Genomic DNA, 15,881 nt, shown 5'->3' with positions numbered 1-15,881 from the left:
CGTCGTTTAACGTCCGTTTTCCATGTTGGCATGGGCTGGACGGTTTGACTGAGGACTGGCAAGCCAGGAGGCTGCACCAGGCTCCAATCTGATCTGGCAAGGTTTCTACAGCTGGATGTCCTTCCTAACACCAACCTCTCCGAGTGTGTAGTGGATGCCTTTTACGTGCCACCGGCACGGGAGACAGTCAGGCGGCACTGGCATCGACCACGTTCAGATGGTACTTTTTACGTGTCACCGGCACGGGGAGCCAGTCAGGCAATACTGGTATCGACCCACGCTTGAATGGTGCTTATTACGTGCCACTAGCACTGGTGCCAGTCAGGCGACACTGAAATCGGTCATAACATCGATTTCCATTTTACTTAATTCAATAGATCTTCTCAAGCGTAGCGTATCGCCCGACGATTCAAGGGTACTTTATAATGGGCTGGTTATTCGACAATGGTATCGGCCACGGCTGTGATCTCAAAAAAAGATAGTATGAAAATATATTTTTTACTCTAAATGATCAATTATGATCCCACATACATATCTATATTTCGCGGCACACTGGTTGGGAATCTGTGCGGTAGACAAACGCATTGGTGTGACTCTTTGTGCAGCAACAAAATGGCGAATTGGTCAAATCATTAAAGCATGGACAAAATGCCTGCAATATTTAGTTAAGTTACGTCTCGAGTTCAAATTCCACTGAGATTGTCTTTGCTATTCATCCTTCGTGATCGATAAAATAATCAAATCGATGCAATCAACTTCTTGCTCCCCTCAAAATTTCTGGTCTTGTGCCAAAATTCGAACGGCTTTACTCCATAATTATTGAGAATAATGGTCTTGGACAATCAATGAACTACAGCCGAGGATGAGGTTCCTCAAACTTCTGAACTCAGGAATTCAGAAGTTTGAGGGTGAATGGAGATACTCTTAACCACTTCTACTCCCCGCTCTATTCTAGCACGGGATGGCAGCACTTATCTAAGACTATATTTACGTACCAGACAGCAGAAGCTAAGGCATTCAGGATTCGGAGGTCTGGCTCCAAACGTTTCGCCACACAAGCCTACCACCGTGTGGACATACCTAGATGTCACGCGAACTATCCCTTCTTCCGAAGATATAAACAGGTCCTCTGTTTTAAGAGCAAACTCGGGAGAGCAAAAGAGTTGCAGAATAAACTGTAAATCAGCCAACAGAAGACGATGGAAAGCCATTGTTCTATTTTTCTCAACAAAGGGTTTTGTATCCTTAGACTTCATCTTTCGTCTCGTAGTATGGAGGTCATGATCGCCGACGCCTGTGTGCATGTCACATGAAAACAAAGAGAGTTGATAACGAAACAGTTGATAATTAAGTGCAGACGACTTAGTTACATTATATCCGTTCTTAGTTATCCAATAAAGAAATTATTATATACTTTCGTTTTCTTGACGCGTTAATATTTTACATCCGCCAAAGAAGTACATCGACATTAATACCAATTCTACAACAATGGTCGGTTCTCCCAGTTGCCAAAGTGGTTACAGATGGGTGGTTCACTTTCATAATAGTCTCTGTACTTAATTCTCGACATCTTACGGTTAATCATTCTCGCCAATTTATTGACCCCATTACGAAAACATATACTGTAAATGTTGAAGCTATTCTGGTAAATAATTAAAAAGCAATTAAAAAGAATCTGCGACAGTCGGGGTCAATACAATGACCCCACTTAGATGAAAGTCTGTATCGACATTGCTTTGACGTTTCCTCACTAACACCCTTATACAACTTTAATATATTTCTAAATAATAAGACTGGGAAAATAATTCATTTGAATATTTTTTCTGACTTGTCGATTATATCAACCAAATTATTAAAATGTTTGAAAATAATTTTTATTTCCATTTACCGCGCTTACGGCAAGTACAGAAATATTTTCCTTGTAATCCAGCCAAAAATAACTGAATGCTGTATCAATGTTTGAGAGAGTAGAATCTCCAGTAGTTCGTAATTCGAGGTTTCCGAATAACTAGGTTTACGCTATCCAAATATTCTTATAATCTAAGGGAAATACATCTCGACTTGTATTTCTCAATCATTTTTTTTTATTAATTTTTTTGGCCTATGGACCCTTTGAATCCTATTTTGCTCGGATAGACCCTCGTGGCCGTTCGATGTTTTAAAAATCACATATTTTTATAATAAAATATTATTAGGAATTGTGCTAAAAAATTGTTAAAATATTTTGTGCATTGTAGAAGTAGAACCGATTTATTATACGTAAGTTTTAACAAAAATATCTTCTATCGACCCCTAAGGGCCATATAGACCCTAGTTGACAACCACTGATCTACACAGATGTGAATATTTCGCTTCTGTTGGCTACGTCGTAAGAAAAACTATTTTGTGTGAATAGGATTTAAGTAACAATATAGATTACATGTTCATGGCTACTGATGCTTATCACTGGCGGAGATAGTATGTGCTGGTGTCGACGTTATATAAGTTGCTTGCTGGCTGAAGTTCAATGTCCCATTTTAAGTATATTTTAAAGCAACGTAAAGAAGTTTTATGAATACTAAACTATTATTTATTCCGCCCCACCCCTCCACCAGATTTGACGTTGATTATTACAGATGTAGACATGAACAGTCTGTGTACCAAGGTCTCCGAGAGAAATATTGCCAGGCAGAACAAGACTACTTCCGCTCTCCGGGACATGTAATTATATATATATACATATATATATATATATATATATATATATATATATATATATATATATATATATATATATATATATATATATAGGAAGGATGCTCTCATGTGTTGCCGAGTCCTTCCATGACTCTCTAGGTCGACGTCCTGACTGAACCCCTACTGCCCCGTGTCCTCTTATAGGCCTGGCTGAGTGTGTTTTTTCATTCTTGTATTATAATTCCATTCGCATCAAGGGTACTTTATGTCGACTTCGGTACTTGACTGGTACTTTATTTCATGAAGCCACGAAATAAAACTCGGCAAACGTAAAGTGTCGTAACTAAATACAACACATTTTGTTCAGCTCTCTACCGACTCAGCATCTAAATAGGAAACCATTATTCGAATTGGATTCTGTTTTGTCATTGGAGGACTTCGGACGAAAAATTATAAGTACACACAGACACACACACGCACGCCCCTCTCTCTTCCTGATGGCCCATCAAAATGTCATAACGATTTCCCCCACCCTTAATTGCCGGTAAAATGTTGATAACTGAACAGTTCTCTCCTGGATCAACAAACTCTAATAAACAAATGACAAATATATGTAATGGTAGCAAGCGTGACCACCATGGATACATCTCTCCCAGATCTCTTCAGCAGTCTCCTCTATTTCCAATAAATGAAACTTTTTCCTCACAACTATCGACAAGTGATATGGTCAGCAGCATTGGCCTCCAGATACTCGGATCTGACTTTACAACTTCTCAAGACGTTCTGTATTTGATCCTTAGAGTGCATCTTTGGCTCTTCGGCTGAGTATCGTCCATGGTTTCGCTGGTCGTATACTCACTCAGTGGGACAGCTGATAAGGAGATATCTTTTGGTCCGCTCCAGCCACCGAGGCTCTTCACTCTCCGCAGAGTAGAGGCCATCGACAACTTTTCTCCTCTGTTCTCAACTCTGAGCTGTCTTTTCCTCTCTCAGGTCTTGGTGGTTTTGAATTGTCATCAATGATTCTGTAACTTTACTTTTTTTTTCTAGTTAGGGCTGTTGGCCCTACACAACTTTCCCCATTTTACCTCTGTAAAGAGGCGGGCCATATTAGTCAGGCTTCCATCGTTCGATCTGTCCAGCGCGAGAGGACCAACGAGAATCTTGCGCTCCGCTGGTATAGCTCTTAAGGTCATTGAAACAGACAAGCCATCATACCGCAACAATAATTGCACCTTGCAGTGGAACCACCGCGGTTGGAGTTGAATAATTATGAGCAAAATAATTTGGGGGTTAGGTTTTGCAATGATTTCAGTTTGTGGTATACGCTAACCCCAAGTAATTCCTTGGATAGCAGGAGGCAACTCATCAGATAGCGCACCAACGACCTAAGTGACGACTATAGGCTGCCTAGGTTTCACGGCTATAAAGAAGAATAGTTATGCATCAGAACCAGATGTGTGGTGTTTGTTATTTCCAAGTATTCGACATTGCCCAAAAAGAGCTCTTACAGGGGTGTCTCCAGTAAATTTGTTAAGATCTCCCACAAGCTCTATGCTGGTATAGCAACGCTGGTGGCCATCGGAAGATGAGTCCGACCGTAGCGTAGCTAAAGTGTGTGCCGTTCAGGGCATCTCTTTGAGTTTTCCACTCTGCTCCCGACCACCTATACAGGACTATACAGCAGACCCGAAAGTATTGCACCCGTAAAATCGTCACCTACAGTGGGGACAGCTATCCTCAACACCTAGCTATTCTATCGGAGTTCGAGCCCTTCTTTGTGCGCACAAGAATGAAACAACAGTGTGTGGTAGCATAAATACTCTTTAACATATTCCACTTGTGTTATCAGGATTCCTAACAAGATAAAGGACGGCAACAGTATTAGAGTGAACGTCGGATAAAACATCGAGCGCTTTATCATCAGGCGGTTCCATGCAATTATAGAACTCTGAAAAGAGCGAGTCCCGGAGCTGCAGTATACAGAAAGACGGCTGCGCTCTCGTGACCCATACTCACGAATATCTTCAGACTGTCCTTATTGTAACAGCTGGCGTGTACAACATGACGAGGCGGACTGTTAACCTTATCAAATTGGAAGTGAGCTACTAACGGGCCAGTGTCGTGCCTACTCTACCTGCTTTCACTGTTGGCAAACAACAGCTGTCGGTCGCGCATTCAAAAAATATCTGAGAAACTCTCTCTCGTAGAGAGAAAGGTTAACAAATAACCTATTATACTCGTGAGATGGGTGATCAGCTGACTTCTGGAATAACGATCGCTACTTCATGTAGAAGGAAAAAAGCAAGGAATTGGATTACTGTTTTCTTCTGTGAAAGAATTTTTTTTGTACAAAACATTTAATTTCATACATTTTTGCTCTCCGATTATTTTATTAATTAAAATACATTGGACGTCGATAATTAAAGAGTGCCTATTATTATATCGTATGGCCTAGTGATTATTGTGTTGCACTCATGATCACGAAATCGTGGTTTCAATTCCTAGGCCAGGTGGTACGTTGTGTTCTTGAGCAAAGCACTTCATCTCACGTTGCTCTGTGATTGCTTCGGCATCTGATGTGCGGCACACCGTGTGCCTGTTCTGGCAAGGTCGATTTGATGGAGAGAATGAGCCAACGTACGGCACATACGCTTGATCACTATAAACAAATCATTTGTGCAGATCGTTCGGCAAAAGCTGAACATTTATACGCCATCCATCATTTATATTGCTACTCTATCACTTAAAATAGATTGTCTTTCTCTTATTAACGATTTTCCGTGAAGAGAATGTCATACCAAAAGTAACTCGAACACTGAGTGTATTTACAAAATCGAACTTCGATCGCGTCGGAAACTTTTTGAATCTTGTAAATTGAAGAGTTTCATGTTTCAAAATAATTTTGCGGTTTACCTTTTATTACTTTTTTTTACTTCCTGTTGAAGTTTATACAAAGACGAAGCTAAAATAGCCCAGAGTACTTTTATATATTTCTCGTGAAAAATAATATATTTAATCTCTATTTAATGAATCAAAATTTCTACCGTTATTACGTGAAGTTATTTGATATAGGCGCTGTCTATGTTTGTATATTATATACAGATATGTGTATGTGTACAAACACATATACGTACACATAGATATACACACATACACGCATGCATACGTACATATACATACGTGCATACAGAAAATGAGAGAGAGGGGTGCAGGAATGGTTGTGTGGTAAGGAGTTTACTTCCCGACCACATCGGCCCAGGTTCAGTCCCACTGCGTGACACCTTGAGCAAGGGGCTTCTAAAGCTTCGGGCCGACTATAGCCGTGTGGTTGATGGAAATCATGAGGAAGTTGTATACGTGTGTGTGTGTGTGTGTGTGTATGTTATCCCCTACCACCGGTTGACAACTGATGTTGGCTTGTCTATGTCCCTGTAAATGAGCGGTTCGGCAAAAAATATCGATTCGTTCGACTAAAAACCCATCAAAGCAATGCCTCAGCGTGGTTACAATCCATTACTGAAACAAGTAAAAGAGTATGTTAGAAAGACTATATATTACAAACAAGAAGTAACATTCACTGAAAAGGCATTGGATCCACGAGTCGGTTCAAAATCTTTTATTAGACAAAACCACAGAGATTGAGACTTTGATGTTTTGACAAAAACAGCTTATCAGGTTTTTCTTTAACCCATAAAGCGCTGGGATTTTCACTTACATAGCATGGACTGCTGAGCACATTTTATGAAAATGAGACTACCATGCACACATGAAAAACAAAGAAATAGTTAAAATATCGTTTTAGCATATAATGGTGGCAAGTTTTACATCATCTGAAAAGTCATTAGCTGAACTATTAGTCCTCTTGCATTCTGGCGGGTATCGGAGCGTTTGAGAGACATTAGACCCCAACAAACGTCCATAAATTAAATGCATCTATCTGGGCCACGATCGTGGCCTGTCGACCAGTGCCTGACGGCCACGATCGTGGCCTATTGTGCTTTGTGTGTTAATATAAAACATCTCAGCTGAGACACGATCGTCTCTCAAGTTTTGAACAAACAATAATCATTTCTCATTTTTGCACAATTTTAGTGAGAAAGAGATAAGCCGGTCACATCGACCTTATTTCTCGACTGGTACTTATTCTATCGATCCCAAAAAGATGAAAGGCAAAATTTACTCTGGCGGCATCTAAACTAAGAACGTAAAGAGTCGGAAGAAATGCTGCTAAGCATTTTGTTCGATGCACTGATGAATAATAATTGTACAACTGTGCCAACAGTTGTTTTCATTGTAAACGTTATATCTCATCGTGCAGTGGTTTGTAATAGATAACTACTGTTATTTTAACTTCACCGATGTATTTTGAGTCTAACAATTTAGACCATATGTTTGTGGCTGTTTGAAAGTGAATTAGAGAAGATTCTCAATGGTTTATCAGAACATCATCTAATTATCTGCTTTTCGTTTTTGCTTTTATTCTTTGCGCCTATCCTTTATCAGTTTCTCTAGATTTTCTTTTTAGAATTAAAAATCTGTTTATCATCCTGTTTATCTAATGTCTCTCTTTACTTTCTATGTACACGCATTAAAATCTTTTCAAAACAAAAAATACCAGTGAAAGCGCATGGCCTGAACTAAACACTAACCTCTCCAAAACAGTGTACTCTTTAAATGCCTTCCATACTCAATGAACCTTACAATCTCATCCATTCACTTAAAAAACTCCCAAGTTTTTAAGACTTGGAAACTTTGCATTATTTGTGGTTCCCTCCCCAGCAATAAATAAAGAACAAAATGCCAAACTAAAATCAATCATTTATTGCCTGAGCCTGTGTGAAAAACAAAATAGGAATTTTGGAAGAAGTATCTCTAAAACTAGTTTTTAAACGTTGAATGGCTATGGGGATCCACCAGAATAAAATAGTAATCAAAGGGGTTCATAGATAAAGAAAATGGTTGAGAACCCCTGATTTGAGCCATACAACACTGAGAAGACCGTCATAAGGTACAGACCTTATTATGGCCTCAATAACCCTGAGAGCTCATGGCAGGGCGTCCCATACTGGACAAGCCAAAAGAAAGACGACAGACTAATAAGGACCGTCTCTTTGCATAGTGCCGATAACCCTACCTAGAAAAAAAAAAGCAACGTTATAAAATCATCCATGACAATTCAAAACTAACAAGGCTTGGGAAAGAAAGGGCTTCCTTTGAGGAGACATGTGTAGGATACTGAGGCGAAGCTGAAAAGGTGGGATACAACTGAAGAGACGCAGAAGGGACGGCCCAGAGTCGAAAACAATGGAGAAAAGCCATCGATTCGATGGCTAATGCTCCAAAGGAAGCGAAGGACATCAAGAAAAAACAGTGGAAAGAGTTAGAAGGAAAAAAGAAAACATTGCTTTTTCAAAATGTATCAACGATGCACAATTAAGATATTCCTTACATTTATCTTTTAGGTCAAACAGCCTTTGATGAAGAATTCTGGAAAAACCTTCAACACTGCACCCAAAAGTTACTCAAAGTCGCGAACAGTTCTAACACTTTACAATACACGATTATATCTAACAGCAGAGCACTGTTCTCATATCAAGAACGTTGTGTCTTTTGGTGGATAATTTTTTTCTTTTATATTGATAATATACTAGACTGGTGCCTCGACTGAACTCACTAACACTTGCTCATTTAAACTTAAACCAACTCAATGCTCATTTGTCTCTTATCTTATCGCCATACTTAACGCATCAATGCCTCTTCGTCTATCTGCAGTCCTCTATTAATGACTTTCCTGGTATCTGAGCTAGGTAGCAATCAGCCCCTTTTGCTATCATTCCTAGGGCACCAATGACAACAGGTATTGTTTTAGTCTCGAGGTTCCATATTTTTCCAATTTCTGTTCCAAAATCTATATTCTTGCTCAATTATTATTATTATTAATAATATTATTATTATTATTATTATTATTATTATTATTGTTCAGTAGTTTTATTTCTATAACGTGCTTTCACTTCACTACCGAGCGCAGCTCTGTGTGCCTTGGGTATGTGCTGTGGTTTGCTGTGGTGCTCTTATGGTTACTGTATTGAAAGTGTTTTGCGTAGGATGTGTGCAGTGCCCAGTATTATTATTATTATTATTATTATTATTATTATTATTATTATTATTTTCGAACATCAGTTCGCTGTTGTCTATGCAGAGGATTCGTTCGAGGAACCCATAGCACACTGGTGTACACAAGCGAGGGCATGGTCCTAAATATAAGATACATATTCATAATCTATTTTAAGTGAAAGAGCAACAAACGGTAACCAAAAAGTTCTTTAGAACAGTACATTTTCGTCGCGGTATAAAATCTCGATAATTTAATCCAACTAAACCAGGACTATTAAGGAATACATTTACCTCTTAAATATACAAAAGTCTATGCGTTCTTTTGTAACCTTCTAAAACTAGAAAAGCGTTGTAGTTTGCTTGAAGCATTGTAGGATAGAAATAGAATAATAGGCGAAAAGGGGATTGAAGAAAGTTTCTAACTATGCAAACCTTATCAACTTTCTTCTCTGCATTGTCAAGCTTTCCTCATTTCCCCTTTCGTTTATTTTTCTACTCTAGAGATTCTCAACTGGGGTCTCTATAGCCCTTGGGGTTCCATATAAGATTTTGTTGTTAAAATTTATCTGCAATAAATCAGTTATACTTCTACGATTCACAAAATATTTTCACATTTTTTTCATACAATTCCTAAATACATACACATATTATCACACGTCACATATACACCTACAAAACGTCATTTGAAATTTTGAGCAAAATTATACGCTGTGTGTGTGAGTATGTGTGTGCGCGCTCGCTCAACTTTTTGGGTTTTTTAATATTATATTTTGATATAATCGCAATCTACATCTGAAAGGTGTTGGTAGAAAATTTCATGAAAAAAAAATTTCTTTTTCTGAAACTTCTGTGGAAACTAAGTCGGGTGGGGGCGTCCTTGTGCAGGTCTACCAAAACTGTTTCAAATGCCAATTGGTAAAATTTGTTTCTTTTGCTAAACCAAAACCGCGTAATCTCTGAGATTAACGGATATGTTTTCCTTATTTTTTATCGTTTACTTGTTTCAGTCTGCGGTCATGCTGGGGCACCGCCTTGTAAAATTTTTAGTCGTTATTTTCTTTAAGCCTATTTTCTAAAAGATTTTATCGGAGTCTTTTACCGAACCGCTAATTTACAGGAACGTAAACACACCAACACCAGTTGTCAAGCGACGGTCTCTCACTCACTCGCAAAGCTTTGGTCGGCTCGAGGCTATAGTACAAGACACTCGCCAAACGTGCCACGCGCAGTAGAACTGAACCAAGAATATATATACATATAGTTTTAAAAGGATACTTACTCAGTTAAAGATTATAAGAATCCGAAAAGAAATAAATATCTTAGAATACGCAATAATTCAGTTTTGCATATTATCGTCATAATACCAAAGTCGTCAGCACCGATGGGTCTTAAAATCAAAATAAACACAATTTTTCAGCCACTTAAAAGTTGACTTGTTGTTATGAAAACGACTTCTAGTGTGTAAAATGAGAAGGTAAAGTGCTACTTGACCATTTTTAGGGCATGACATATTTTTGAAGTCATTTTGTCGTTTGTCAACGTTAAGAATAAACTTTCTATTCAAAACTTACATAAACATAACATTTCTTCGACGGGCTTCAGCTTCCAGGAAGAATTACTTCTGCTATCCTTTTAGATTCTGTTACTTATTCTTGTCTCGCTTTCACTTTGCAGCATCTGTTCTTAAGATTAGATTCTTTACACTGATTGGCTAAAAAGTTTTAGCGTGGCTTCTGACTGCAACACTCTTTTCCTTCCCCTACCTCACTGAACTACTGTCCATTTCTATTGTATAAGGAAAATCGCAAAGAAAAATGGAGTTACTAAAGATTCCTTAGAAATTAGCAATAACAAATATGATTCTTTATGATAGTCCTTGAATTTACCATTTTAAAATCTCAAGATTTAATACTTTTCTTGAGAGAACTATCAATACATTTGAAAGAACGAATGATACATTAAAAGTTGGCTAAGTTAGCCGTTCGATTTGCTTTTAATAACATTCGTCATTTTTTCTCATCCACTAACTTTTATTGTGCCGAAGTAATGACGTCTTTGGCAGCACTAGAAACAAATGCATCTCCCTTCCGACCAGCACAGCTTTTCACGGTGTATATCACGGATTCTAGCCAAGGGGTTCCACAAAATGGACAGTCGTTGTATAGTGATACATGGGCAACAAACTCACTCTCAACACAATCTGTTACCTCTAGTTCTTTTCTTAACACAAATATTGGACAGAGTCTTGAACCATGGGATAATACCATACAGGTCTTAAGCTCCAGAGGCCGCAGTCTTAATGTTTTCAATGAAATGTGGTCAAATGGATCTACGATTACTAATCCATCTCTAACCAATATCACACAAGTAAGTCCTTTCTCTTAAACAAAAACAAAAACAAAATAAGAAAGAAAAAAGGGTCAAGTATTATTTTCTAAAAAAGTTGCTGAATTTCTTTCTCTTGTTTTTCTCATCCAAACAATTTCTTTGATTATTTTGATCAAAACTTATTGTGTATATGTTTGTAACTTTTTGCTACTCAATGCAAGTAATCGAAACGACATTAAATATATAATTAAACAGCTAATTAGTGCGTAATTCCTTTACAATCAAAAGCCATTTCCAAAGTATTCCAAAGTCAAATATCTAAATATCTGTAAAAAATGGCGTAAAACATTCCATGTTTATTTATTCTGCTATACCATTATTAGACTTTTTAGTTTTACACATTACCGTAAACTGATTTTAATATGAGCAAATTGTTTGGGTTTAGAATCAAAGAAATCTTTGAATTTCTTAGTTCCTTCATATTCTTGCCTGCTCACACTCTTTGATTTTAAATTTAATTTACAAACGATTTTTCATTATACCTGCAAAGTTATGTAAGCAATCATTATTAATATAAGAAATTATAATAGTCTGCCAAGTTGTGAAACTAAGACGAGAATCTTTACACCGTATAGCAGCCTCGATTCTAAGAAATTCTATGTTTAAGTAATTATATAAATACATACAAATATTAGAGTGCCAGGAACTTTTGTTTAAGTATAGCTATGTGTGTTTATAATAGTATTTAAGTAAACATTTTCTTTTAAAATGATTCGAAAAGGACACAGCCAATACGTAACAAAGTAAAACACACATACACAAGTATATATGAATGTATATTTGTATGTGTCTATGTATACATAGAGAATAGGTTTTATTTCCTAATGCTTTACACCCAACTCACATCCAACAGATACATATCGTCTGACATATTTACATACTTAAATTTTCTCATTAGAAAACGACACACCTGTGTCATTTACCTATCTTGATGGGGTGCCACCTCTGTCTTTGATCTTGTATCGTTCTAAAATCATGATTGGAATCGGCCTTTCTTTATTTGATATTTACGTTTTGACGTCCCATTTTTGAAGGATGTTTATTATTTCAATTCATTCTCACTTTAGGCAAAGTTGTTTAACCCCAGTCGTTTAACCCCAAGGACACTAGCGTAGCTAGGTGGAGGGCGGTCCGTCCCTGACAGCACTTGTAAAGAGGCACCACTTTTGGTTCTGCTGTAGGCAATATGTGTTTTTTGTGGGGTCCGGGGGCGGCACACACTCTAGCTACGCTTGTGCCCAAGGGATCCAGAAGTTTCGGTTGTGATCCTTGATACCTAGGACCACGTTATACAGTGTGTCTTCTTTTTGCTTGAAGCTAGTTAGTAGGATGTGATTTGAGGGCAATTTGGCTGCGACTTCTAACGGCCGCCTACAGGTTCTCTCGTCTTTTAAGACATTTAAGAAGGTCTTTATTGTCGTTCAATCACAAATTAACTCTGATCGAGCTGACCTACGAACAAAGACGTTCCTACCATGGCCTCTCATAGCTAGAACTCTATCATTCAATGTGTCCTTCCCGTTTTAAATTAGTAGGGTCTGATTTGAGGAAGATTGGACTTATTTCTTGCAGGTTGAGCGATCACGTAGAGCTGGAGTTTGCAAACCGGGGCACGTGTACACAAGAGAAATTATAGAGATCGGTGAGGTTCATAAAAGCCTCGGAATTTTAAAGTTGTCCCAGACAACTTTTTCAAAGGTGCTTCGCAGATTTAGTAAAATAGCATTTATATAAAAAGAAACCGTTTGTTTCGAAGCCATGACTCCAAATATAACAATTCTTTCGAGCTTTGGCACAAAGCCATCAATTTAAAGGGGTGAGTAACAGTTGATTACATCGAGTTGTTTTATCGACCCCGGAAAGATGAAAAGCGAAGGATTTCAAGTCAGAACGTAAAGAGCCGGAAGAAATGCTCCTCTGCATTTTGTCCGGCGTGTTAACGAGTCTGCCAGCTAGTCGCCTTCATTCTGAACACACGTTTCAAATTATGGCACAGGGTTAGTAATTTAATAGTAGAGTGGGGGGTGATGAGTAGATTACGTTGACCCAAGAACATGACTGGTACTCGATCAACCTTAGGGGGACGAAAAGCAAAGTTAACCTCGGCGGAAATTGAACTTAATCAGAAGAACCGGAAGGAGCGCAGCTCACCGCGTTGACCCCCAAATATAATAATAACGTGGCTGTGTGATGAGAAGCTTGCTTCCCAACCATACGGTTCCGGGTTCAGTCCCACTGCGTGAAACCTTGAGTAAGTGCCTTCTACTATAGCCTCGGACAAACCAAAGCCTTGAGTGGATCTGGTAGACGGAAACTGAAAGAAGCCCGTCGTATATATCATATATATGTGTGTGTGTGTGTGTGTGTGTGTGTGTGTGTGTGTGTGTGTGTGTGTGTGTGTGTGTGTGTGTCTTCGTGTCTGTTTGTCTCACCACCATCGCTTGACAACCGATGCTGGTGTGTTTACGTCTCCGTAACTTGGCGGTTCGGCAAAAGATACCGATGGAATAAGTACCAGGCCTACAAAGAATAAGTCCTGGGGTCGATTTCCTCGACAATTCAAGAACAACACCGACCTTTCCGGACCTCTAATAATCTGATCCAGTTTACACTAATGTAGAGGTACCTGTATATAATTATTCAAATAAACTGAATATTTATTTAATTTAGAGTGGGTTGACTATGGTGAACGTCTTTGATTCGGAAAAGTCAGTAATCCGTAAAATATTTGGAATCAAACGTTCCAAAAAAAAAATGATGTTGTACCTGTATGTTTATCTCAAGGGACACACCAACACTGCTTGAAAAAATAAATGGGTACGCTGGAAGAAATATGTTCAAGAACCCTTCACGGTCTTTTATTGACTTGTCTGAAGGGGTTGTTTAGATCGACATCTACTCAAATGGTCTTTTACTGTTATTCTATTCCCTTCCAGGGGGCTTTGTAGGAATATTGAATCCACTGGAAGGTTTAATGGCAAAATAAAATTCCAGGTTGATTTGAACTCAGAATGTTGAAGGCTACAACTAAAGGCTGCAGACATTTTAGCCCATGGTCTAACGATCCTATCAATCGATAGCTTATGATCGAACAAACCTATAAACGAAAATGTTCCATTGGTGACCATCCTGTCTTTTTCTGGATAATGATAACAGTGACCATGTAATGTCATTTTTTTAAAGACAAAGTCTGGTACTTACTCTACCTAGCGTTCTTTTATGTCGAACCACGAAGTCACAGGGACGTAAACACCTGTTGTTCAAGCGGTGGAGGGATACAAACATATTCACATATGCATATCTACATTTGTGTGTGTATACCGTTTTTTTTAGAAACTGGTGAAGGACAGTTTATAGGGTTACCCTGGGTTTCTCCCTCAATATTTTAAAGACACCATGGGCCAACAGGTCTTAGGGTCTGAAGATACGCCATAAAGTCTCTTAGGTCAAGTCTCCTCCACTATAGCCCTGGGGTCGACCAAAGCCCTTGTGAGTGGATTTGGTAAACGAAAACTGAAAGAAGCCTGTCGTGTATGTATCTTTGATCTCTACCGCTTGACAATCGGTGTTGGTGTGTTTACGTCCGCGTAACATAACAAACAGACAGAATAAGTACTAGGCTTAAAAAACAAAAAGGACTAGGGTCGATTCTTTCGACTAAAAATTCTTCAAGGAGGTGCCCCAGCATGGCCGCAGTTTAACGACTGAAACAAGTAAAAGATAACAGATAAAGGTAAAGCTGACTTCGGTCGGATTCGAACCAACGAAGGAGCTTTATTCAGAATGGCTACTCAGCATGCTAGAAGTAGCAGCCAAATCTTCTAGTTACACCCTAATGTATAAAACAGGACACAATGGATAAAGTGATCCCAGACGCACCGTATTTTTATCTTTTATTGGTTTCAGTCATTTGACCGCAGCCATGCTGGAGCACCACCTTTAAAGGTTTAATCGAACAAGTCCACCCCAGTACCTATCTTAAACATATTAATATATGTTTTACCGAACCGCAAAATTGAAGAGACGTAAACAAATTAACATCGGCTGTCAAATGGTGGTGGAGGGCAAACACACACACACACAGGACGAGTTTCCATACAGTTTTCGTTTACCAAATTCACTCACAAGGCATTGGTCAGCCCGGGACTGTAGATGAAGAGACTTGTCCAAGGTCCCTACTATCAATTCAAGATGCCTTTTATACTTTTTCTCAGCTGGAGAGCTACATAGATGGTCTTGCTTCTATGTTCTTGTCGGTGCAGCACAGAGTTTCGTCTTCCTCTGGTTGGAACAAAGAGGCATTATTGATGCTACATCGTAGACAAAGACCCCACGGAATGGCTTTATAGTTATACCAAGTTAAAGCAAAATTCTTTCAAACCTGAAGAGAAAGTAAACATAGTTTTGTTGAATCGACAGGTACAAGAACTAATGGGTAGAGCATCGTCATCATTTCCATGAGCATCATCATCATCATTGACATCAACAACATCATCATTTTAACGACCACTTTTCCAGGCTTTTTTCTTTTGGAGCAGTGAGACTTAAATCATTGTCCTCTTTAAACACTATTTCCTGGTCATTTGGGTGTGCTTAATATTCAGAATAGGTACCTACTTACAGGGTCTGTTTAAGTAGGTGCCTACGCTGAATTTTTTTTTAAAATTCCTACCACCAACCGATGAAATTTTAACTCTTCA

At 38.5% G+C, this 15,881-nt stretch overlaps 1 protein-coding gene across 4 annotated transcripts in view; it reads left to right on the top strand.

The window, feature by feature from the left end:
* Positions 1 to 10,535: 10,535 nt before the first annotated feature.
* The window catches only part of LOC106871594 (zinc finger CCHC domain-containing protein 24), an 18,012-nt gene continuing 12,666 nt past the window's right edge, over positions 10,536 to 15,881 (top strand). For 3 of the 4 annotated variants that reach the window (XR_001409671.2, XR_008264551.1, XM_014918111.2), the window contains exon 1: positions 10,537 to 11,160. Coding sequence is in view for 2 of the 4 variants with exons in the window: in XM_014918111.2 (XP_014773597.1) it covers positions 10,840 to 11,160 (321 nt within the window). In the remaining 2 variants the exon portion in view is untranslated. Of the gene's footprint in view, positions 11,161 to 15,881 lie in introns of all 4 variants that reach the window. The other variant, XM_014918112.2, reaches the window with a different exon arrangement.

Source organism: Octopus bimaculoides, chromosome 7 (assembly GCF_001194135.2).
Source record: "Octopus bimaculoides isolate UCB-OBI-ISO-001 chromosome 7, ASM119413v2, whole genome shotgun sequence".
NCBI lineage: Eukaryota > Metazoa > Mollusca > Cephalopoda > Octopoda > Octopodidae > Octopus > Octopus bimaculoides.
This window is presented reverse-complemented; position numbering and strand designations above follow the sequence as displayed.